The sequence below is a fragment of the Acanthochromis polyacanthus genome, chromosome 2, assembly GCF_021347895.1.
Source record: "Acanthochromis polyacanthus isolate Apoly-LR-REF ecotype Palm Island chromosome 2, KAUST_Apoly_ChrSc, whole genome shotgun sequence".
NCBI classification, from domain to species: domain Eukaryota; kingdom Metazoa; phylum Chordata; class Actinopteri; family Pomacentridae; genus Acanthochromis; species Acanthochromis polyacanthus.
In genome coordinates, this window is record NC_067114.1 from 44,456,669 (window position 1) to 44,483,228 (window position 26,560).

At 39.5% G+C, this 26,560-nt stretch overlaps 2 protein-coding genes across 2 annotated transcripts in view; one reads left to right on the top strand and one right to left on the bottom strand.

Moving 5' to 3' along the window:
- The first annotated feature begins 67 nt into the window (after positions 1 to 67).
- Positions 68 to 13,331, top strand: traf6 (TNF receptor-associated factor 6). Its single transcript, XM_022206109.2, has 8 exons — positions 68 to 125; positions 2,331 to 2,653; positions 2,862 to 3,012; positions 3,616 to 3,774; positions 5,870 to 5,941; positions 6,239 to 6,316; positions 6,411 to 6,728; positions 10,452 to 13,331. The coding sequence occupies exons 2-8, from the start codon at positions 2,331 to 2,333 to the stop codon at positions 11,055 to 11,057; spliced, it is 1,707 nt and encodes a 568-aa protein (XP_022061801.1). The 5' UTR covers positions 68 to 125; the 3' UTR covers positions 11,058 to 13,331.
- A 52-nt stretch (positions 13,332 to 13,383) lies between these two features.
- The window catches only part of trpm5 (transient receptor potential cation channel, subfamily M, member 5), a 44,968-nt gene continuing 31,791 nt past the window's right edge, over positions 13,384 to 26,560 (bottom strand). The window contains 12 exon segments of the mRNA XM_022206108.2: positions 13,384 to 13,608; positions 15,161 to 15,251; positions 15,362 to 15,434; positions 16,598 to 16,715; positions 16,718 to 16,729; positions 16,961 to 17,139; positions 18,317 to 18,485; positions 18,647 to 18,821; positions 18,908 to 19,040; positions 19,806 to 19,924; positions 24,627 to 24,885; positions 25,987 to 26,088. Of these exon segments, the coding sequence (XP_022061800.2) occupies positions 13,469 to 13,608; positions 15,161 to 15,251; positions 15,362 to 15,434; positions 16,598 to 16,715; positions 16,718 to 16,729; positions 16,961 to 17,139; positions 18,317 to 18,485; positions 18,647 to 18,821; positions 18,908 to 19,040; positions 19,806 to 19,924; positions 24,627 to 24,885; positions 25,987 to 26,088 (1,570 nt within the window). The 3' untranslated portion in view covers positions 13,384 to 13,468.

The following is a 26,560-nucleotide window of genomic DNA, read 5'->3' on the forward strand; positions in this document are numbered from 1 at the left end:
GGAAGGCGGCGCTGCGGCCCTGCGGCGAAACTGCATCTTCACCGAGACAACTTCAGTGACGTATGGAAAAAAAAAAACAGGAAACGTTACAGAAACGAAAAGTTGGGGACGTTTTCAAGGCAAAGGTGGGTATATTACGAGAATAATTTCTACTTTAACAGCCACGGACACACTTAAAAGTTATTTTTTCTTGACGGACACCTGTGTTTTCTACTTGCTTTTGGTTAGTATATTTCTTTTTTTAAACAGATTTTCAGTGCAGCCAGGCTCGAAGTTACAGTTCCGCATCCAGGGGCATGACTGCTCCATCAAGTGACAACATTAGAACACTTCTGTATGCAGGAGGTTAGCTAGCTGTAATTTCTCTAATATTTAATATTTTTCATAACATGTCAGTCATAGATGTTTAGTCAGAACATCTAAGAGTAATGTGAATTAGGAAAACTTAAAGAGTTAAAGGTTCCCAAGTTGGTGTAATGTCAGCTTTTAGGTTTAGTGCTAATGCTAATAGCTAGTAATCTGTTGTACTACACTGTATTAGATTAAATTTTACTGTCTTTGCAGTAAGTACAAGTACACAGACACATCTAGGAGCAGAAAAGAAGTAGTAAAAGTGCAGTACAATTGGAAATTAGCAGTTTGAATGTGCTAAGATGCATAAAATATGAACAGATGTGTGAATATCCAAGATGAATGGGTAATGTATGATACAGTAATAACAGAATGGACAATCACAAAGTCAGTGGATAGCAGTATTATTATTAGTATTTTATGTCAGCAGCTGGATGTAGTTAATAAATTAACATTAGCTGCTTTGTTTTTGTGAGTTGTGCCAAGCCGCTGTTATTTCAATGATAGTTTAAATTAGCAGCCGCTGAGAGAAATGTGCCTTCCAGTGGAGATATATTAAGGTTAACATCACACAGTGGGTTTTTCTGCATTAAATATAATAGTAAAATAGATGAATTGAAAAGTAGTGGTGATATTTTACAGATGTTCGTGTAAATATAGTTCTGAACCCTCAGTGTGTATGCATATGTGTTCTTTTATTTTTATTATTCTTACTATTATTATAGTTATTATTTTTTACCATCATGATCAAGTTCAAAATTCAGGATTCAAGATTCAACACTGCGTTGTTATGTAGTTCATCGGAATTAGCTCTTGTGACTTCACAAGAGAAACAAAACAGAAACCTTGGTATCCTGTAACTCAGGGATGTGATTTTTCCGCGAATTCGCGGAATTCCGCTTTTTTCAGTGATGGGAATTTACCGCGGATCCGCGGATTTCATTTATTTGAATGCTGATTTCACAAGTTTGAACACTTTATTGTCGCTGATACTCCCGCGCGATGGTAACGACGTTAACGATAGCTTGTTAACGACGATTGTAAACGGCCCAGCGATTGGAAGTCGCTGCGCCGCCGCCGCACCCCCACCCCCGGCCACCCCCCGGCGTCAACAACTTTCTGCTAAAATCAGAACTTGCTAATCCCATCCCTGGTAACCTCTCCCCACTGAGACACAAGTCAACTGTTCAGAGATTAATAAACACAGTGGAACAATATGACCTTTATGCATTAAACGAGAAAGTGAATGTCGTTGTAGAGCTTCTTTTAAGTCACATTTTAAGCAAAAGAACCACATATTCGTACGTCACAGGCTGTCATTTGTGAAGATTTCCTGATTTATTTGTCTTATAAAATGGAAAACCTGATATGCTTGGGTTCTTGCCTGTTGACCAGACAAAGCAAGCCTTTCGGAGACATCGCCTTGGATAATTTTTTTCCAATCTGTTCTGTTGGATGAAATAGGCATTTGACAAATGAATTGGCTAATTACAGTTTAGGTGTATAACATTCCCAAAAGGAATGCTGTCATAAACCAGTTAGCTACTGTTAGTTATCATTTTGGTATTTGTTTATTTAAACAAGGGAGGAAGTTGAAAAGGTGTTCATTTGACGGGAGGAAGTTTTAACGTTATTACTGGGGGGAGAAGAATATCTATAAAATCCTTCATCCGTTTTTAGTGTAACCTATTAGTGTGAATTGAAGTAAGTTATGGTTGTTTTTGCTCTGTGATTTTTGATGAGACACCACTTCTTTCCGGCTGTTTCGTTGAACTTGAGCGTCACACAGTTATCTAGAAGTTAGGATGTTTCCAACACCTGCGTGAGTCACACTAACGCTGAAAACGTTTTAGAAATTTAAGGCCTGACTCAGTTGGTTTTTTTTCAATGATGCACCGTTGTTGGAAGGACGTTAGAGATGAATTACTGCTGAATGTTTTTTGAAAACTAATAAATCTTGTGCTTTTTTGCCTCTACAGATGGCTTGCTTTGAAAGCAATAAGGGGAGTTTGGAGGAGGACAGCTATGAGGGAGCGGTCGGCGGAGGGCTGTCCAGCTGCGCCTTGATGATGAAGAAGGAAGAAGAATCCCTCCTCAGCCCTTCAGAGAGCCCCGGCACCTTCATCAGCAGCTCCTCCAATAGCCTCCAGGCTGCTGCCCCTCTTCAGGGCTACGACGTGGAGTTTGACCCACCCTTAGAGAGCAAATACGAGTGCCCCATCTGCCTCATGGCCCTGAGGAATGCCATCCAAACGCGCTGTGGTCACCGTTTCTGCAAGAGCTGCATCGAGAAGTCTATTCGGTACGATGCAGATTTATAATATAATTACAAACACCGGCTTTATGGTGCATTCTTGTTACTTCTGTTAAGTTGCTGAGTCATAATTAAAGAAATAAATCCCCTCTTTGTCTAAATGATGCAACATTTCGCCGACACTAGTTTCACTGCCCAAATGGAAAGCACCACGCATCAGCTGATTAATCTTAATGTTCTGTCTCTTGCTAAACAGCGACACGGGACAGAGGTGCCCTGTGGACAACGAAATGCTGTCAGAAGATCAGCTTTTTCCTGATAACTTTGCCAAAAGGGAGATCCTATCGCTAACTGTTCGCTGTCCAAACTCTGGCTGCGCCGAGAAAATGGAGCTCCGACATTTAGAGGTTAGAATTCTAACAGTGTGACAACAGACGGCTGTGATTTGGAATGCAGCTCCACCAGGAACAAGGAAAAGTTAATCAGCCACTGTTAGAAAATGACCCCAGGTTGTTTGTTTTAAATGATATTCAAGTCCTTGTAATTACTTAGATGTGTTTACGATAGCGTATGAATCCCTAAATTATCACAAAACTAATTATAATTACTGCATTGTTGACCTGCTGAACATATAATTAAATGCACAATTAAATTTCCTGCAATGATAAGAGATGTCAACAAAAACTGAACTTCCTCAATTCAATGACTTCCAAAGAAAACTAGTAACAATTCTTTTGACTGTTCCAACTTTTCCTCACATAGTTGGCTCTTAGTCATGAATGTTTTAGCTTTATTTCTAGTGACAAGTGGGAACATGTTGTGCTTCATCTACCTTCAGTAGAACTAAGGAGATTGTTGGTGACAAATCATTGCAGAATCTGACAAACTCACTTCCCAAATGTGAAGCAAGAAACCAGGCATTTCTGTGGCTGTCTCGTTTGTTTTCCTTGCGGCTGATGCGTCTAAAACTGCATCGACTGCATTGTTTTCATACATTGTTTTCCTTCCAGATTCATTTGGAGCAGTGTCAGTTCGCCACGGCGCCTTGCTCACAGTGCCAGCAGTCGGTGAGAAAGAGCCACCTAGAGGAGCACACAACTGTTGAGTGCCAGAGAAGACCTGTGTCGTGCCCAGATTGTGTGGCGTCTTTTGTTTATGAGGAGAGAGAGGTACTGCTGTTTTCTCCCTCGCTTACGTAACTCACCTTCCTGGCATTTTCAGGATAGTTCCCAAAGCAAAATTGCATAACGGCATTGTGCATGAGTGAGGGTTAGCCTCCTAAGAATCTGCACTGAAATATAAAAGCGCTTGCAATTTGTGCTTTTTGTCTGACTTGGAGAAAAGGTTTAAAAAAAAAAAATCGCATTTCTGTTGTTATGTTTAGAGAAGGGTTGACAACTCTCAAGCACTGAGTTAGACCCAAGTCAAGTCAGATGTGGTTCTAAAGCACAATGACCAGTAAACAGACACTCCTTTAACTCCCTGAAATGCAGCTTTATTCAAATGCCACAGCAACAAAAGAAATAAGAGAATGGGCTGTTGGCTGCCACCTAAAGCTGTAGACCAGGGCTGTCAAACATACGGCCCACAGGGCAAAAGCGCCTCACCAGAATGTTCAATCAGGCCCACAGGACAACTTTACAACAACATAGAAGAAGACCACAGTATTTTCCAATAGCATGATGAAACAAAGCAATATGATTTGGTTGCTACAGAACCATAAAAACCATAAAAACCATGAATCCATAATGCAGCACAGATGAATCAGTAACATTTGAATAAGGCATTTTGGAACAACGGGAAAATAAAACAGTGCTAGGAGTCAAAGGCTCGTCTGAATAAGTGAGTTTTTAGCCTGGACTTGAACAGCAACGGGTCGGTGAGAATGCGACGTTCCAGTGGAAGTGCGTTCCAGAGTCTCGGAGTGGCAACAGCAAATGATCGATCACCCTATTGCTTGTACCAGGACCTTGGCACGTCCAGCACCATCTGAGGGAGGGCTCTGCTGGGGCGGTGGATGGTTTAAAGCTCAGATAAATATGAAGGAGCAAGACCATGAAGAGCTTTGAAAACAAATGTTAAAATCTTAAACTCAATGCAATGATTGACCGGGAGCCAATGTAGGGCAGAGAGGATGGGCGTGATGTGATGACTGTGTGATACCGAAATAAAATGCATTAAAGTAGAACTGATAACAGCGTGAATGGCTTTGGCCAGGTCGTGTTGGGAAAGAAAGGCTTGACTTTAGTGAGGAGACGCAGCTGGGAAAAGCTCACCTCGACAACAGAAGCAATATGTAAAGTGTAAAAATTACAGAAATTCTTTCACTAAAAGTAGCTGCTGTTTTAAATTTGTCCACTGTAGTGCCACAGCTTTTATGTATTTTTATGTATAAATTTTATACAATTGCAAGGCAGGGGGACAACATAGCCTTCTGCCTTAATAGCTCCCATTTAGCTTGTTTGGTGTGATGGTCAGGATCAGTACACAGATGTAGAAATTAATGTAAATTCATTTCTAGAGCTTGACAAGCTGGTTTGATCATAAAGTAAAATATTGTATTGTTCAGATCCAGATACCTGAGACTGAATATTTTGTGACTTTGTAGAAAAACTGATCTGTAAGTCGTAACGTGTAACTGATAAAGTGAGGCATAATGTTAATTTCACTGTTTTTCTTTTAAAATTTCAGTTTGGTTATAATGTTGTGCAAAAAGATGGTTTCAGAATTGTACTTTTTAACACTTTAATACAAAAAAAAATGGAGTTGTGGGTTTTTATGCTGTGACTTTACTGGTCTGACCCACTTGAGATCAAATCGGGCTGAATGTGACCCCTGAACTGAAATGAGTTTGACTCCCCTGCCGTAGACAGACGTTTGAGCGTCCACGACTCCACCGTTTGTCAGCTGACAAGTCATATCAGACTGACAATCTGTACATGATGCTTTGGAGGTTGAGCAACAGGATCTTGTCTCTCTTTATGACCTTTAACTTCTGTAAGTCCTTCTAAAAGATTAGGAAAATGTTCCAAAAGCAGCATCAACAAGCTCATTAACTCTGTTACAGATGTGTGATTCATTACAGATTTGTTATTTCCCGTTTACGACCCCACTCTCCATCTGGACAGCATTATTTCCTATATACTCAGATGTTTCACAACCTCTATCCTGCAGCAACAAATACTGACAGAATGTACAGGATTTAATAAACCGTGACCTGCTGCGTTTATACTTTTATTCAGTATAGTTTTGTTGCTTTTTCAGCTTCACGAGCAGCAGTGTCCCTTTGCCAGCGTGAAGTGCCAGTACTGTGAGATGGATCTCATCAGAGACCAGGTGAGGAATCAGTGTTTTTATTGCTCTGAACTGATACTCAGTTAAGCTAACTTCTGTCCACAAGAACTTCTCTTTTGTTGAACCAATAGGGAACCGTTCCACACTCGATCAGAGCACATACCACGTAGCTGATGTGGACAAAAACAAGCACAAACGCTGCTATTTTCATGATTTTCTGTTGAGATTCCCTTATGTTTGTCCACCATTATATAGCAACAACTAACATAGAAATAATGTTTAAAACCTGATTTGATGCGTTTTGTTTCATTTTTCTGTTTTGTTTCATTTTTCTTTCAGATGGAGTCTCACTGTGACACAGATTGCCCAAAAGCACCCATCGCCTGTAACTTTAGCATCTTTGGATGTAAAGAAAGGGTAGGTGGACAGGCTCAAAGATGTTATACACTGCTTTACTGATGACCTGGTTTGCTGTAACGGTGTTTTAAAGAAAGCCGTTTTCCCCGTGCAGATGCAGCGCCACAACCTGGCTCAGCACATGCAGGAGTTCACTCAGATGCACATGCGCTACATGGCGGAGTTTTTGCGCGGCCTCAGCCTCAACGGCACCACACCCAAGCCGCTGTGGCCGCTCGGACCTGCCGTTTCCGCCGAGGATCAGGGCGCCGCTGCACCGGTATCGGCCTGCGGCGGACCCAGAGGGCCCACGAGCTGCAGCAGCAACTGCACTCAGCCCAGCGAGGAGATGCAGAGGCTCCGAGAGATGGACGGACGGCTGGTGAAGCAGGACCACCAGCTGCGGGAGCTCATCATCCTAAAGGAAACACAGGTAAGCTGTGGCCAAGTGCATCAAAGAAATAAGACGTGTATTTGTGTGTAAATTTGCCAGAAGAGTCGGCATCTTTTGTAGCCACATGATCCTGTCCTAACCTTTAGCTTTGATGATGTAATACACAAATGGATCTGTATTCTCACAGCAGATTAGTCATTTTCTCAAGACACTGGGATTAAATGAGGAGCTGAAGTCTTGCTTTTAAATGTCAGATGCAAACAAGAGAATACAACCTTAATGCTTTCGCTCAGTTTGTATCACACATAAAGGAATGCTCCTATAGTGCTGCTTTAGTTGTCTGTATTTGTAAAATTTGAGGAGTTTCCAAAGTTAAGGGGGATCAGGGGGTGGAATGTAAAACTTGGCTTGTAGAAACACATACTGTAGTTCTGTTAACACGTTCAGATATTTTTCTACAGAGCAACAGTTGTGTCTTTTTTAAAATTATTTCCCTGAGGCCTGTACTACAACGCAAGTTCACCATGCCCAGCATATTGTTTCATTTTATGGCTGCTCTAAACCGAACAACCACAGTCGGGCTAAGCGGTCACACAGAGCTTATGGGTTTCTTAACCTGGATAGAAGTGCATTTACATTAAAGTGCACCTATAATGGTAAAAAAAATATGAGGAATTTCCAAATACAATACTGACTACAAGCTATGAAATGTAGCACAGATGTAGCCCCCAAAGCAGGATGGAGAACATGTGGAGAAATTATTAGATCTGACCAGAATTATAACTATATTCTATTGTTGCTCAATTTTGTTTAAATATTCTAGCTCGTAAGAGACCCTTTAAGCTTCAGTCAATTCCAGCCATTTTCAGTACAAAAAAATCGCTAATATTCTATTTGTAAATAAAAAATATGACGAGAAATACAGGGAATATTGGACGCGCATTGCAAGGTGCATTTCCTTGAAAACGACCGATTTGTGGATTTTATACCGACTTCAAGACATGTTTTGGACAAAATATTTTACTGGCTTGTTTCGTCTGGATGTCCAAGGTTGGATTATGGCCGTTTTTTGTGAAATATTTTCATCTGTGTGTAATAATGAACCCGGAAATGTCAGTCGCACTGTGTACGTTGAAGCCGTGTATAGAGAACGGATGGATGGATATTTGTTGTTTGTCGGACAAATGTGTTTATATTACCCGCTGTGGTAATCACATCTGAAAGTGGTTTATACCGGCGGATTCATGAGAATCTAAGCTTTCCATCGGTGTATAGTGTTTGTATAATCGCGTTTGCAGCCTTCGGACATTCTTTAAATTCCTATGCAAATTAATAAGTGTACCGCCGGCGGTACACTGAAGTTTAACGGGTTAAATTTATTCTTTCAGCTGCAAACCGGCGGTGTTAGACAGTCTTGTGAGCAAGTAAAATATTAACATGAAAACATAATTCAAAGCACTAAGAAACTTGATTAGCTTCTTGTGTAAAAGGCAAAGTGTGTCCAACTTTCCATAGTTCTCAAGAAGAATAAACAACCAACATATGTATTTTAAGTTATAATACAGGCCTTTAAAGAGCACAACTGCTGCAGCCAAAGTCAGAAAGGAAAGCTGCAAAAAACAGCAGACTGTGAGTATATGCTGATCAATATCACTGTCCTACTGTGCATAAGTAGCTCAGATATCGTTTGGGTTAATTCTGTAAAAATCAACAGTTTCATGGTGATGGATGAATTTCTTAATCTCACATCGAAGTGGTTTTTTTAGCTTTTTTCCTTCAGCGGCAACCTTGACGGTGGTAAACGGATATGGCAGCGAGTGGAGAACAAATATAAAAAGATAATTCAAATCGATAAGTGGGCTTAGTGCAGATCTTCTGAGGTCAACAAGCAGGCTGTAAGGCTTTAGTGTCTTAATCAGTTTCTGTTTTAGGATTATGTCGTTCCATAAAGGCATGTAGAACAATGAAATGGTTTTAAAATCGCTTGCAGCGCTGACCTTCCACTTTCACTGTCTGAGCTCCAGGGAATCTTCTCGGAATGTTGATGTTATTTTCCAAGGAATGAATTGATCAGTAGGTGGGGTTTTATTGATGTTGAACAGGAGGTCTGTACTATGAAGCAGGATTAGTGATGCACGGTGAGCCTAAAGTCAGAGTTTCAGTCTCACAAAGGTGGATTTTTACCTTTCAGCTGTGGAGCTAACCTGGTCAGGAGCAGGTTATGCTCAGAGTTTTGGGTTTGAATCAGCTGGAAGAAGCATCTCCTATTTTCCTTATGATGTATGAGTGATAGATTCTCAGCTGTGGGAATATTTCATGACTGTAAATACCGTACATTAGGGATTCCACTGAATGAAGCCGTGCGGTTCCACGTATTCACTGATGCAGAAACTGGTCCTGATCTACTGTCCAGTCCGTTTACATGCTGGTGCTGCAGCAAATGGAACACTGATTAGAAAATTAAGTATTCCATTGCCGTTTATTACAGAGAATATTCAGTGAGTTACATTAGTTTCACTTTGATTTGACTAAAAAGGAAAGTGATATCCTGCATTATGAGACCGTGTCAGAACTAAATGGACTTCAGCACAATATTTGATGCTGAATGTTTGATTATAATAAATTTGGCAGCTATAATGGGCCGCTTTCCTAAATAAGCGGCTGCATCAATCGGTAAACTAAACATATTAACAGTTTTCTACCAGCATTTCTGTCTTGTACGTCATCATTTTTTATATTCCTCATTGCTCTCCATTAAAACAACCTGTTGACTGAAGCAGCCGAACACAATCTTTTATTTTGTGCAGAATAGTGTGAAATGCTTCCTTTTATGCAAACAGAGTTAAAGAAAGTTAAAGCCCACCTTCATGATACCGGTTAACTGTGGCTGCAAATTTTTGGAGTTTTTTTTTTTTTAATCAAGCTCAGTTATACAAAGAAAACAGGATTTGTCAATTTTGTGTACTTGCCTCCGTATTTTTCATAGTACATCCCTCTGAAGTACACCTGAAGTTACCTCACTAACTTTAAACCCTGATTTGTAGTAGAAGCCTACAATATCCTGTTTGTTGAGAGAAGCTTTTCTCTACATCAGGGTGTCCAACTCATTTTAGTTCAACACAGTCCGATTTGATCTCAGGTGGGCCCAACCAGTAAAATTATAACCAATAGATAACCACAACTTAGTGCAAAAAGAGCAAAATTCTGTACACGTTCACATTTAATGAACCATCTTTTTGCAAAAAATTGTGAACAAACTGAAATTTCTTAAGAAAAGTAAGTTCAATGTCAACAACATTGTGCCTCAGTTTATCATTTACACATCACAACTGAAAGATCAGTGTCTACAAAGACAGAACATTCAATCACAGGAATCTGGAACGGAATGTAGTATTCTAGTGTGTGAACAAAACAACTTTTCAAGATCCAGAAATAGTTTTAAATTTACATTGATTTCCACAACTGGAGGAATCCTGATTACCACTCGAAAACAGATAAATGGGAACTATGAAGGAAGAAGTTTGAGTTATCCTCCTGCTTTGTAAATGTGTCAGATTTATCCATGAAAAATACATAAAGTTGTGGCATTGCAGTGGACAAATTTAAAAGCAATTACTCTTATCGAAAGATTGCAGTTAATGTCCTATCTGTAATTTTTACACTTTGGCCGTATGTTTGACACCCCTCCTCTACATTTTAGATCTTTCCAGTACATTCTTGAAGGCAGTGTTTTGACATTATCACACCCTTTCTTTTTCCCAGGCTGGCCAGCTTGCAGAGCTCAGGCGCAGGGTTTCCATGCTGGAGGAGACGGTGAAGGAGCTGGAGGCCCAGCAGTGTCACGGCATCTTCATCTGGCGCCTCCGAGGCTTCTCTGCCCACCTGAGGAACCAAGAAGCGGGCCTCCCCGTGGTCGAGCACAGCCCCGGCTTCTACACCGGCCGCCCCGGCTACAAGCTGTGCCTCCGTTTGCACCTGCAGACCCCCAACGCCCCGCGCTGCTCCAACTACATCTCCCTCTTCGTCCACACCATGCAGGGGGCGTTCGACGGGCAGCTGACGTGGCCGTTTCAAGGGACCATCCGGCTGGCCATCCTGGACCAGGGCCCCGAGTGTCTGCATCACATGGAGGTGATGGAGACGAAGCCGGACCTGCAGGCCTTCCAGAAACCCACCAACCAGCGCAACCCCAAAGGATTCGGCTACGTCACCTTCATGCACCTGCACCAGCTGAGTCAGAGGGCGTTCGTTAAAGACGACACGCTGCTCATCCGCTGTGAGGTGACGCCGCGTTTTGACAGTACGGTTCACCGCGACGGGCCGACGGTGCAGCCTCGAGGACCCGAAGCGTCGCTTTCAAGGGACTAACGTCAAAGTCATTTCTCTGGACGCCTCGTCACACGTACAGTCTTCTGGAGCTTCAGTTCATTTTGGAGGAGGAAAACTGACTAAACCATTTACTTTTTGGAAATTGCAATAGTAGTATTTATTTGTTTTCCAGACTTTTAAATATCAGTCATTTTTTTATTTTTGATGTAAACAGCTTTGGAAATAATTATTAGACCACTTTTTTTTTTTTGCACTTTTTGGTGACATTATTAAATCGCCATCTTGCAATTCTCTTCTATTCAGCATAGCTGATTATTTAGTTTATCTGTTGACTTTACATATGCAGCTCATGCACAGAATGTTCTATCACATTTTAAACATTTTTATTGTATGTATTGAATTATTTCAAGATATTTTTATGTCTTGATGATCCTGCAATTAGTTACCTGCTAGTATAAAATTCTAAAGAAAACAGCAGGTGGTCTAGTAATCATTTCCAAAGCAGCTCAATGTTTTTAATTTTTCCAATCTATGTACTCTCCCACACGGTACCATCAATCACCAAAGCCTCGTATGTTCAAAATATGTAAATATTCAGTGTTTAATCAGCTCAGCAGACTGAAAATCACTACAAGAATTTGCTCTCTTGTTGTGGTTGTTGGAGACAGCGTAGAATGTCGTAAGGTACCCTGAGGAGTTTTTGTCCACTGGGGGCGCCGTGTAGCAACGTTTTAAAGAGCAGATCGCATTGTATGCCATTTTATCTCATCTTGTACAAGCATGCACAAGGAGACGGAGACGTGGGGATGTGCAGGAATGGTAGCGTAGGTTGAAAGTGAATTGCTTGATGATGCTGTAGACATGCTGCTAAACAAGGCCGCTCATTCCTCCATATGGCACTGCCAGAAATGCAGCCTTGTTTATTAGATATTGATGATCAGAAAACACGGCAACATAGAATGTCGCCATTATAGATGCACCCACAAACAAAATGACCTCGTGCTAAGCACAGGCATGTGCATGACCTAAATATGTAGTGGGCGGCAAGAATTGATGAAACACCCCCACAATTTAATCAATTGTTTCTTGTATCATTTCTGATGGATAAGTCCTGATAAGTCCACAGTGGTGGATTTGTAGTAGGATTTAAATCATGTGATCGTCAACAGGCAGCTGATGTAGTGTTCACTTGTTGTCATGGTTACACTGACATTGTGCCGCTACGTTGCAATGATACAGTAATCTTTAAAAACATCCATGGATCCAGACTATAAGCCGCATCACTGCCAAAATATAATCAGGTGGTCCTTGTGTCATTTCTGACCTTCACTGAAAATTTCATCCAAATCCGTTTGTCCGCTTTTGAGTAATGTTGCTGACAGACAGATGTCGATCGTTGCATAACTCCGCCACTTTCCTTGGCAGCATAATTATGTTATTAAATCACAATTTAAGACCATATAAAGACCAGATGGAACAAAAACCTGCGGAAAAGCTGTAATTTTAGCATTCCACTCCTGTGTGAGGAGTTTCCATGTGCAAAAAACACGGAAGCCTGAAGAACCCGTTTTCCCTGCAGCAGAATCAACTGAAGGTCCATCAGAAGCGATCGGACATTCTTTGGTTTCGCTGTTTGACACTGGACTCATGGAGGCAAACAACCTTCTAATATTACAGCAACAAGGTGAAGAATGAGATGAGAAGTTGATTTAGAGTTTTTGGAACGTTTCAGTGCATTCGTTGGGCGTCTTGTTGGGAAACACTGACTTACCAGTTTACTCAAAAACTCCCCAGGATATCTCTTCAGAAAGGTCATTGTGATGAATAGAATTAGTAAAATTTTGTGTGCTGTTTCTACTCAGTGTTTCATGCTTAACTACTTCTGACTGGATTGCTCTTCAAGCATCACTGTGGCTAATGTAGCAAAAAATAGTCTTGTAAACATGGAGGACACTCTGCTTACCGGGTTTGATTTTTACCAGATAAAGACTCATCACCGAGTTGCTGTTGAAACTTTTGTGCCTTTTAGACAAATTCCTGCTAAATGTGACCAATATTCTCAACATAAATGTCATTGTCACTTGTCTGTACTTCTAAGCAAAATGCTGCCTTTGTGTAATTAATATGCTGTATTTCTTAGTCTGATTTTGCCATTTGTCACATTGGATTGTTGTGAGGCCATTTAAAGAGATTTGATTGTGTAAAGCATGTCACACTGAATGCAGTTAAAGGTAATGACTGTATGGATCGTTGTTTTTAATCACGTGATCATGAAAAAAAGGCTGAAATTAAAGCTAAGATCTTTTAATCTCAGCCACTGTAGCGTTTTGTGACACTGAAAATGAAAACAATCTGCCAAAATACATAAATACAACACAGTTTTTATTCATTTAAATTAAATGTCAAACCTCTACCATTAGCTGTCTGTGTGCTACTGGCTATCATCGCTTTTATTCATCGATATAAGGAAACTTTTTGCTAGCTCCGTATCCTGGGTGACCTGGTTTGTCCTCGTCCTCTTCTTGTTTGGCTTCTGCTTGACTCTGAGGTGCATCTGAGCTGCCGGCCGCCTTCAAGCCCGTCAGAGATGCTGAAATTTGAAGCCGTGTTGAGGTTAAATTAGAAACACATGCAGCAGCAGAAGCTTGTACAGGGGGTCCTCAAACTACGGCATTTCGTCGTTACGTCGGAATTGATTACGGACAGGTCCTCTGTTTACGACGTCCTCAAACTACGGCATTTCGTCTTTACGTCGGAATCGATTACGGACAGGTTCTCTGTTTACGACGTCCTCAAACTACGGCATTTCGTCTTTACGTCGGAATCGATTACGGACAGGTTCTCTGTTTACGACGTCCTCAAACTACGGCATTTCGTCTTTACGTCGGAATCGATTACGGACAGGTTCTCTGTTTACGACGTCCTCAAACTACGGCATTTCGTCTTTACGTCGGAATCGATTACGGACAGGTCCTCTGTTTACGACGTCCTCAAACTACGGCATTTCGTCTTTACGTCGGAATCGATTACGGACAGGTCCTTTGTTTACAACGTACGGTGTTTCGTCGTTACATCAGAACTGGTTACGTGGAACTAGTTGACAAACAGAATGGATGAATACGTCGTCACGCGGCGCTATAAGATGGCTTTGTTTCCATTCTCCGGTTGTAGCCACCTTGGATTGTGCTACCTTCGCTAACTTTCTGGCCTTCATTATGGCTCCCAAACATAAGTCGGACTCTTCTGATGCTTCAAAGAAAAGAAAAGCCATCTTCATGGAACTGAAATTAGATATAATAAAACACTCGGAACAGGGTGAAACGCCGACGAGCATCAGCCGGTTGCAAAGGGACATTATTAGATCAAGTTGTAAAAACAGTAGGGCTGATTGGAATAGCAATTTCTGGGCTCCGGGTATTTGGGCACAATTATGACAAATATCCGGTTCATTCTAGGGGAGGGAGGGATGTAGAGGAGGGACGGCAAGGTGTTCATTGTGGAAGTCCGACAGCGTTAGCATGGCTATCTCCGTCTTCGCATTTTGTCTTCTGTTTACAAACACGGGCAAACTGAAATGTGACGTCAGAGTTGGTAGGTCTACGCGGTACAGCCGGCTATTTGGCAAATCCAAAGTAACGCAGACCCCAGAGGTCATTGCATTCCACAAGACTGTGATAGACTAATGCTTAATGACAGGAAAGCAGCTACTCGGAGGCAGCGACGGCGACACGGGGTTTCCAAGTATTCAGATCTCAAAATTAATATTCGAATACCAACAGAGTGACCGAATGTTCAGACATTTGAGTCCAGCCCTAAAAAATAGTGCAATATATTCAGTTATTCTGTTGTTACTGTTGTCATAGTATGTTCTGTTGTCTTCTTGTAAAATGACTTATACATGAAAGTCGTTGGTATTCATGACTTCCCCAAAGAACTGATCGATAGATATTGTGATGCACATAACGGCTTTGTTTACATTTTCGCCAAAGTTCCCACTTGCGGTGAAAATCTACTTACATCAGGATGCAGGAACGGAACTCCGATGTAAGTTGAGGACCCCCTGTAGATTCAGTATCTACTGTGTTTATGTCTGTTGTGTTTTTGGTTTATTTAGGCTTTACTGTTGGCGATTTTTGACTCACTTGGAGCTCTTGGGGCGTCTTTTCCACATTTGAGCGTGCTCTGAGCGAAGCACTCCGCCATCCAGGACAGCACCTCTCCACAGTACCTCACCTGGAGACAAAGCCGGAAATAACTCATGCAAATTGTCAGGTTACTTGCACATGAGGTTTTTATCTCGAAATAGACTTAAGGGAAGGTTGAGGACATTTTTCCGGTTTTACCTGAGCTTCCATCGCTGCCAGTCGCCTCTCTTGGTCCTTGAATCCACCGACAATCTTCAGCAGGCTCTGGACCCTTGATTAGAAAAAGAAATCATGTTCAACCATGCAATAGTATGTACTTTTAAAATTATATGTGGCATAAGAGGTGTAGGGCTGGAACGATTCCTGGAGTTACTCCAATACTTCCATTATTAAAATTCCTCGAGGCAAAATTCTCTGAATCAAGGCTTCGTTTCGTTTATTCCACTACATAGGTCACTGAATGGACCCAGACTTCATCCTAGACAGACCTATAGTCAATAAATAAGGGGATTTTAAATGTGACAGACGCTTCTATTTTAACCGGTGCAGCTTTTCTACTGTTTATGGTGCTGGTTTATCAGATCAGAGGCTGAACTACGAAGACAGTTTGACATAATCAGACCTTTTTGTGGGAGTCAACTTGACAAAAACTAAAACCTCAGAGTTAATAGCTATAAAGATGTTTTTTAACTTTCAAGGTTAATTCAGAATTTCTGCTTCAAACTCGTCACACAATCAGGAGCGTTTAACATCATTTTGCTTGTTTCCCAATAAATGAATCGATCATCAACAGGCTGTTTTAATGGAGAACAATGAGAAAAACAAAAATGTTTGATAAAAAGCTGCGACTGGAAATTATGTCAGACAAGAATGCTGGTAGAAAAAACTTTACTGATCAATGCAGCTGATTATTGATAACAGACAGCTGCACAATAAACCTATCAGCCTTCATATATTCAAACATGATATTGTGTTAAAGTGCATGTAGGTCTGACACCGTCTCATAATGAAGGAAATCACTTTAGTTACTGATTGCATATTCTCTAATAAATACTAGTAAACGGATCAGTTTTCTTATTTGTCTTCTATCAGCTGCAGTAGCAGCAGTTTAAACAGACCAAACATAAAAACAGATTTATGGGATTTCTGCATCACCAACTAGATACATGTGGGGTTCTCATGGATTTAATTTTATTTAAATACTCCTGTACTATACTATATATGTAGAAAAGCCTTGTACTATAATACTATATATGTACTATACACTAATCGATTGAATGCTCAGTTACTAAAGGAATCAATAGCTACAGCCCTACAGAGGTGTAAACATGCTGTGTGCTGGTTCTGGGCCCCTTGTGTGCACTGAGATTGTAGCCAACTGTGATTCTAATCTGAATATGTGAGGATTTTTAGGAAATATTTCTGATTGATTACTTGGAAGAGGTGCTCTTGAGCCTCTCCTCGCTGCTCTCCCAGTGCTGGCGCTCCAGCTTGGCCAGGTAGTTCTCTTTCTGCACCGTCTCCCAGGTTATCAGCCTCTGGTCCAGCCCACCGGCAGCTCCCTCTCTGGCAACACACACACAAGGAGGCAGTCCAATCTCAATAAAGCTAACAGGCAATTTCCATGGAGAGAGTAGGTGAGGGGCAGAGATAAGCTCGCTGTGTGTTTGCCTGCGTTTCATTTCATTTTAATTCACCCAGACAAGCTGCAGGGAACTATTGCAGTGTCTGCTTGAGATGGAATAGAACATCTTAACAGTGGAAATATGGTGAAACATGCGAGTGGAAGCTTCAGACCGAGATGCTCCTGCTTGGACTCGGGCTGTTTGACGAGGCTGAGGAGGATCTGGGAGAGGTGGCTGATGATGATGAAGGGTGGAGCCAGCGCTGGTCTGCTGTGGTATTCCACGATCAGGTTGTATCTCTGGAACTTCCAGAAGATGTCCGTGTTGCCCTGAACTACCTGGAAGGTGTAGCTGCAGGTAAGAGGGGGAAATCGGTTTGTGCATTTACATTTTACACTGAAGAAAAAGCCTCAACAGCCTCATCAGTGTGACAGAATTAGTGTGTTTGAGAGAGACTTAAAACAACCCCAATCTAATTTTATTTGGCTTTTTGTTGTCAACATTTTCTGATGCTGCCTGTATCTTTAGTGTAAACGTGGACTTTGTCTGAATGCAGCTGTGTGGCGTCTTCCACTGTGCACCTCTTCTGCATCTATTTATATAAGCTTTGTTTTCTTACAAAAAATGAATAAAACAACCTGCTAATAATAGCACTTTTCTGTAGGATTAAACTTGATTTGTATTATAACATTATTCAAACGCATTTATCCGTGCTTTCATAATTTTTAAGCTTCATTAAACATTAAAATGCCAATAAATGCTGGAAAAAAAATGGGGAAAAAATAGCAAATATCTGCAAAAGAATGAGATTTCTAGCTAAATTAAACACAATTACAAAAACTAAAAATGGTTACGAGTTGTAAAAAAAAAAAATATTCAGAAGTGTTCACAACAAACACTTTTCATCCGTTTGATTTCTAACACTGAAGACGTAAACACATTTTTTCTGTGATTTTACAAGATATCTGTAACTTAAACAGACGTTCCCTGTATAATATGTAAAATAGCAGAAAAAAAACGTTTTGAAGCCTTCATTTACATGATTTTTACTTCAAATAATGGAAAATATTAATTTTTTTATCAATTATTAATAAGTAATTTAATGCTGAACTATTTGAAAAATCATTCACCATTTGTAAAAACAGACTTGATGTAGATGTTATTTTTGGAGCCGTTTTTTTTTTTAGGTTTAACACATGAATTAGTTTTTTTTCTGTGATTTTACTCGATATCTATATAAAAGGGGAAAAAATTGTAAAATATCTGTTAAAAATGATTTACCACTTTTTTAAAAAAATTAATAGACATATTTCTTATTTCAAACAGCTGTAAAAACCCATAAAATTATAATTAAAAAATACTAGTCATCTGTAATTTAACAAAACTGGGGAAATCTGTAGAAATTAAATAAATGAAATAGTAAATAATTCTAAAGTTAATTTTAAAAAAGCACTTTAACAAATCATTCCAGTTTTTTTACAGCACAGACATACAGTATGTCCGGTTTCGTGGACGGTCAGCCTCTGACCTGAACATGGCGATGAGGAGGTTGAGCAGCAGGACGTTGGTGACGAGGAGGAAGATGACCAGCAGCAGGATGACCAGCCAGTTGGCGTAGACGTTGGGACACGGCGGCCGCAGGCCCATGATAATCTCCTCTGAGTCATCGGTGCAGTTAATTTCAGGCATGCGAGCAGCTGCGCTCCATTTAGAGAAAGAATAAGATCAGAAGAAGCAGCATTCGGGTCAATAGAGAGCCATCCCTCAAACAACATTATGCATGACAATTACACTGTTTTTACACAGCTTAAAGGTTCCATCTTCTGCACATGATGTAAATACAGATATTCATGTTCACCATCTATCTCTTCCAGGGGGATCTGTCCAAAAATGTGCAGGTATGGTCGGTACAGAGCTCTACGAAACACCCAGTCGATCCTCGGGTCATTGGGGTGGAGAAGAGCCTGGGTGGCGACTCCGTAAGCGATGAGCCAAACGCTCAGGAAGAAGAGGAAGAAGAACACGTCTTTCATCTGTAAAACATGAGGTTCTCTTCATCTTTAGCCATCGACACGTGTAAAATCTCCTGAATCTGAATGTTTAGGATTCAGTTTGTCACCATTCTTTCCACTATGATGATCTTGGGTCCGAGCTGCTTGTTGATGGCGAAGATGTGGATGAGACGTAGAGTAAAAACCATGAAATCTATCGCCAGAACCGTCCTTCCTGCCTCGTAGGTGTCATCAACCATCCTGGAATTTATTAGCATTATTTCACTCCATTACTTTGTTAGCCCTTTACACTATCAAGCCATTCCAAGTCAGAATCACCAAATTTTTGAGCAATTTCTGCTTTAAGATCTCTAATTTTCCTGATTTCTGTTTTTTAAATCATAAACTATGCATATGTATGAAGATATTTGTGAAATGTTAGCTTTACATGTCAAATACTTTCGGGGGGAGGGTTTCCGCGTAGACCAATTGTTTTACATGTTTTTCGACAATATTTCAGGAACTATTAAAGATAAAACCCTGAATTCTTTACTGTTATTTCTCATCATACTACTGACTCAGCATGTGCATATTGGACAAGTGGCTAAATAAATTATCTCCGATTCTGGGCGAGTTGAAATACGGGGGGAAAAAAAAAAAAAAAAAAAAACACGTTAGGCTGTCAAGAAAAGTCTAATCTTTGAAAACAAAGTCAGACTTCAGCCCACTCATATTCAGAGAATGTTTGATCTATCCATCTAATATTGCAGATTCTGAATTAGTGGTGCAATGAGAAAAAAACCTGAAAATTTCAGGCTTTTGTCTTTAATAGTTCCTGAGTTATTGTAGTTCAAATAACCTTAAATTTTTACGGAAACTTTAAATCAATCCAAAACTTCAGATGCCATTTTAAAAGTCTATAGATTATGATTTTAAAAAGTTTGAAGCAAATCAGAGATGTTAGAGCAGAACGGCCTTGAAGATTGAAGATGTACAGAAATATTTGTGTCGTTTAGTAATAATTACCTGCATGAAACCCCGACAACAAACAGCGAGATTGCGACCATGTCACACTTGTTCCAGTTGTCCTCGACGTAGAGTTTGAATTTTTTCAAGATGCTAATCTCTTCATCGGTGAAGAAGCTCTGTGTCACAAAAATATTCAGTGCGTTACGATAACAGACTTATTTTGACACTTTTAAATAATCTAATAGAAAATCTGTCATTTCCTGTGTTTACCAGCCCTCTGCCTGACAAATGACAGATGCAAAATGACTGAAATCAGAGAATGTCCAAAATGTGACAGAAAAATGACCAAATTGGGACAAAAACAACAAGGTGACATCAAATGACCACAAAGATATAAAATTAATCTGAGGTACAAAACGACCAAAATCAAACACAAAGAGAAAATGGCAACAAAAACATGCAAAATAAACAGTATGAGACAAAAAAAGCCACATTTGGACAAAAATACCCATAAAATGGCAACAAAGAGCTGCAAAATGACTATAATCGGATGCAAAATGTTCCAAAGTTGCGCCAAGCAACCAAAATGAAACTAAAAGCAATATAAAAAATGCAAAATGATGACAAAGACTGACCCAGTGGCAACAAAGAGCTGCAAAATGACCAAAATGTGACAGAAAATGAATATAATGGAACAAAAACAAACAATAAAGTGACATGAAATGACCACAAAAGTAACAGTGTGAGACACAAAATGGGACCAAAATCAACCACAAAGAGACAAAATGACAACAAAAACATGCAAAATTAGCAATATGACACAAAAAAGCCAAATTCGGACAAAAACATCCATAAAGACATGTAAAATGACAACAGAGATGCAAAATGACCAAAATGTGACAGAAAACGACCAGAGGCAGAATGGCAACAAAAACATGCAAAATAGTACGAGACACAAAAAAGCCAAACTTGGATAAAAACACCCATGAAGACATGTAGAATCACAACAAAGAGGTGCAAAATGTCTCAAATCGGATGCAAAATGTTCAAAAGTTGCCACAAAACAACCAAAATGGAACTAAAAGCAACTATAAAAAGATGCAAAATGAGGACAAAGACTGACCAAATGGAAACAAAGATGCAAAATGACTAAAGTCAGACACAAAATGTGACAGAAAGTTTGTACACTGGAGCTCTGTTCACATGCAGGGCTGAAAGCACGCCGCTGTAGAGGCAACGCTCCAACCCTCAGCGCTGTGAAACGTCTCCTACGGCTCCAGTGGAAGGTCGAGCCATCTCCTGATGAACGGGGCACCTGTAAGTGCATCAAGGACCGGAGCTCCGTCCCTCGGTGGCACCGTTGGCCTGACAACAAGCCGAGGGCAGCGTGGCGCTCTCAGAAAGTGGCAGACTGCTGCGTAAGCCTCGGCTGCCTTTCTACAAATGCCAACATGACAAGCAAATACTCTCTACTGTAAATAAGCAGCGACCTACACGGCCTCCACCTGGGATCACACAGTCCTCTGAATACAGCGCATAAATCAGCTCTTTCACAGCCAGCGTGACAGCAGTAGAGAGTTTGAGGCAGACTTTAAACAGCCCAGATCTAATTTTATTTGGCTTTTTGCATTTTCAGCATTAAAACTGAAAAGCCTGATTTTGTTTTTAATGGACCACTGTGCACCTTTCTGCATCCATTTATAGAGGAAACGTCTTAAGTTAAGGAAAAGAGAAATTTCCGGTATTATGAGTAAATGTATTTTCTTAAAAGATAGATGGATTCTTTTAAAAAGATCCAGAATTTTATAGAATTTTTCCTAGTCAGTTATTTTTAAACCAATTAACTTACAGAAATAGACCAAATTAACACCGAACATAAAATCACAAAAAAATAAAGTAGAAATAATAAATAAAATAGTACATGTTTTTTTAAAGACGGATGGATTCTTTTTTTTTTTAATCTTTAAAAATTGTTATCATTTTTAATCAGTAAACTACAGAAAGACTAAATTAGCACTTTTAATAAATAACAGAAATATAAAATAAAACAAAATAAAAGTAAAAACTCAAAATTCAGGTTTGATGAGTAAATGTTTTTTGAAAGATGATTCTTTTAAAAAAATCTATAATTTTAAATAATTGTTTCCTTTAAAATAGTTTTGCTTAACCAATAAATGTACAAAAATAGACTAAATTAACACTAACAAAAAACTAAAATAAAATAGCAAAATAAAATAAAATATAAAATAACTCAAATTTCAGGTATTATGAGTAAATTTCTTTTAAGACAGAAAAAAAATCTGTAATTTCATGGAATTTTTAATTAATGCACATTTTTATGATTTTGTAATGCATAAAAATATCAATTAACTTACACAAATAGACCAAATTAACACATTCAACATTAAAAAATGAAGATCTCTACAAGGCCTTACTGTTTATTTATGTTACTGTTTCTAATCGTAATTATAATCTTTAGTATTTGCTGAATAACTGCCGTTTCACATTTTTTCCCCAAACGTAAATGTGAATATTTTATAGCTCGGCACACTAACATTACAGATCTGTCAAATATGTAAGATTTTCTGCAATTTTTTATATAAACTGATCTTTGAAGTAGATATTTGCAATTTGAACTAGAATTACTGATTTTACAACTGTATTTTGACCTTTAACACACATTTTTTGTTGTTTTTTTGGCACTTTTCTATAGTATTTAACTTGATTGTTTGCATTGTAACATTATTCAACCACATTTATCAATTTTCATAATTTTTAAGCTTCATTAAACATTCAAATGTCTAAAAAAATACCCATCATGCAAAATTAATGTTACTAACTAGCACTTTTTTAAATGAGATGATTATTTTCTGGTATTTAACAGTAGTTTTTGGTACTTTAGCCACTGGAATATGACCATTTTTTCCTGTTTCTTTAAAAAAAATGTGGCTTGACAGATGGCCTCTTCTACTGTCATAACTTTGTGAGCATCTTCTCCATCCCATCTCCCATCTCATCTATCAGGAGTAAAAAGCTGGTAAAGCTGCAGCCTCTACAGGAACGGGGCCCCTGTGTCATCGTCTTCCTTCAGGCCGATTCAAACGCCCTGAAGCGATGCCTTTGAAGGCTCAGGGCCTCGCTGGGCTTGGGAACACGCCAGAGCCGCCTGTAGCACTGAGCTGCTTTTTCCGGAAACCTGTGCCACAGTTCTGCTCAGCTCAGGGACTTTCTAAAACAGCGAGCGGAGGGAAAACGGCGGCGAGGGCCCGTCTCATCTGGGGGCTTTGGTGCCCAGGGGAGGAAAGGCTCAACGGGATCAGTCCAACGAGGGATCATGCTAATCATGGCTGACCTGGCTCAATGGGAGGGAGTCAGGCAGACGAGTGGAGGGCTCCTGCATCCTCAAAACCCCAGAGAGAAGCAGCTCTGTGCAGGAATTCACATCCCACTCAAATGTGTCTGAGTTGTCAGGCCTGGAACGCTTCTAATAAAAGTGCCACCGCTTCAGAGTAAGTGTCAGCATGTGTAGATGCAGAGATGTGGATTCTTAATGAGGAAGTCAAATAGCTGGCATGACAACTTCAACAAGAAAATCTCTAAAGAAAACTGGAGCGTGCCAATGCTGTAACCCACACAAAATCCACACTGAGCTTTGTATCATTTCTGGAATATTTTACGGTCTACATTTTAGTGTCAAAGTGGTCTAACCCACAATCCAAGCATAGCGTTTTATTGTTAGACGATTCTTGAGAACACAAAACTTTGATCCCATTTTTCTCATAAACTACAGGAAGTGGGTCAGACCTCTCCGCTTCCAAACCCTTCAACTATACTTAAGGTATAGTCTATATCAGTAAATTTTATTTTAAAAATCCAGCATGTTTCACAAACACTGATTTTAACATTCATGAGCTTTTAATTTGAAAGTGCATCAATCAGCCAATCAGCTGTGAGTCACCGGTTGGTCGCAGTCAGCAGACTAAGGATTAGACTCTCAAACACACTGTCACAGCTCAAAAACTATAAGTTGTTTCGAAATAATTCTTTCACTGTGTGAAGCACAATCTTGTTCAGCGTAAGCAGGTATATTTTCAAGTCCATACGGTGTATTATGCAGATTTGGTGGCAGGTTAAAGAGACCTTCCATTTCTGATTTTTGAGCTCCAATTTAATGGGAGTCAATGAGAGTTTTGGTTGCATACTCTGGGCTCTAAGGTGATTAACTAAAGAAAAAGAAGTCTCACAGCAATGAGACTCACACTGGGTAAAAGAGGACAAAAATACCTACATTTCTATGTACAAGTTGTTCATGTAGAGTAGAAATTGAAAGGAGGAGATAAAATCAATATCAATTTTTTTAAAAATGTGGTTGGTCACTTTAGCTCAAGAAAACTTCTGGATTCTCCACAAAAAAACAAAAAACAAACTGCGACTGCATAAAATCTGTAAAAGATATCAAAACATGGATTTAGTGGCATATATTTTACAGCCTCATGAACCATTTAAAGTTCAAATGAAGTTTTTAGTGTAAAACATGCCGGCGCTACAGGGTTCCAAAGATGGCTGCGTTTTGGCAGTTGTCTGTCTACTCCCTATTCATTTCAACAGAAAATTTTAACATAGTTTTGCGTAAAAATCGTCCAACAAATAAAAAGAAGACATAGGACACCATTCCTGATCGAGCTGCATGTTTTCATAAGTAACTTATACGGGTTTTGTCAAAGCTGTGGGACGAGTCAAAAATTGTGTCGGAAGAACCTAAAATAAGAATAAGCCCCTTAATAAGTAAGCAAAATAAATGTGCTTCGATGCTTATGCATTGGTTTACTTAATTATGTTAAAAACAAGAAGGGAGTCAGTAAGAACAGACGCTTCCACCTGTCGAAGTTCCTCCAGCACCAAGGTGAAGACCCAGAAGTAGAGCATGATCTCTGCGGCTCCGGGGCCGAAGGGCGGCGGCGGGCGGAAGTCCAGCAGGAGGACGTAGGTGAAGAGGCAGAGGAAGGCGAAGTACATGATGACGTTACCGAGGAAGACGGTGACGGGAGCGCTCCAGAAACGACGCCAGCGACGGAGCAAGAAACGCCACCAGACCGAGGCACAGCTCTGAGCTGCTGGGCCTCCAGGAGGAGAATCCCTGGAAAACAAAGAGCAGAAAACACACTCAGACTGTTTTTAAACACAAAATATAACTAGAATGATGGAGATTACAGACCAGGTTCTTTAATGCAGCACTTTTTATTCATATTATAGAACAGAATTAATTTATTGTCATTGCACAGTTAAATTATTCAGCTATCCTGTCAGTGCATTCACACAAGATATCTGCATATCTAAAATATAACATTTGGTTGAAACATAGAAAATATGAAAAGTGTCCGTAAAAGCAGGCTATTCTTTTAAATACAGCTTATCTGATATATTAGGAATTATTACATTTTTTTTTTAAAGTGATGTGGAACTTCTGAATGTTGCACATTGCTAATTATGTACAAATATATGGCTTAAGCAGTGCAAAAATTACATACAAGGTGCAAAATTCTACCCATTTATTTATCTTGTTTATAGATATATACTATTACAATTCTTTTGTCATCGCACAGTTTAGAACCAAATTATTCAGCAATCCTGCATTCACACAGACATTTTTAAAAGTACAATAAGAAATGTCCAAATAATTGTAACATCTAGTCGAAAAAATGTATGAGTAAGTGTGTCTATGAAAGCAGCAAGATAGTTTATTCTTTTAAATACAGCTTCTTTTTTATATTAGGAAGTATAAAAACAGTCAAACTGACATTTCACTTTTAGATGTTGCACATTGCTGAACATGTATGAAAACACATGGCTTAAGTAGTGAAAAAATTACATACAAAGTGCAAAATGTTATCTATTTTTATTTTATACATATTATTTATATGTTGCAATATATTTTTTAAAGTTTCTGTGTTTGTTTCCAGTGTCTCTCAGTCTAGAAGTCAAATTCCCCTGGAGGACAATAAAACTGAGGCTGCAATTAAAATCTAAATCACCGAAACGGGTCTGACTTTTACACTTCAGTTGAGTTTATCAGAGGACAGCTTTATTGTCAGTATACGCTGCTCAGTAATGGCGTACTATATATTTAAGAGAAGATAATGAGAAGCAGAGATTTCGCAGTAAAACAAATAAAAGAATGAAATGGACTGAAGTGAATTGAACTATAATTTAACCAAGACAGTTTTGATGGTAAACTCACAGAGGGTCGTCGTCGTCAGTTAGCAGCAAAGCCTTTTCTGTATCCAGACTGTCCAGTTCTGCAAACTGCTGGTTACTGTTTCGATTATCATGCTCCTCGTCACTGAAAAACACATTAAAGTGTCAGTACACAGCAAGAAGATATAGAGTAAACTGGGGTGACACACCTTCTATACCATAATTCCCTTCCTGAACAATTACATTTAATTCTAGATCTTTTCTTGGATGACAGTGGCCTTGCAAATCTTTAAATAGCAGTGAATCAAGTACTAAGACATAAAAGATGTTTTTTAAGTATGTTAATCTAAAATTTTGACAAAACAAGCCTGTGTGATTATGAAAATAAGAATATACATACACAACCTGCTGTTTACTCTTTCTGTAAAGGTAGACCTTTTGAAGGAAGATGCCCTCTGTGGACATCAATGAAATAGAATACTCTAGCCGTGCTAATGATAGAGTTTTGATAAATTGTGTGCACTCTTTTTTTTTTTTTTCTCTGCAAATCCACTCAAAAATGACACCAACCACCCATGGCGTCACTACTTAAGCTTCATGCAATTTTTTTTTTTGCA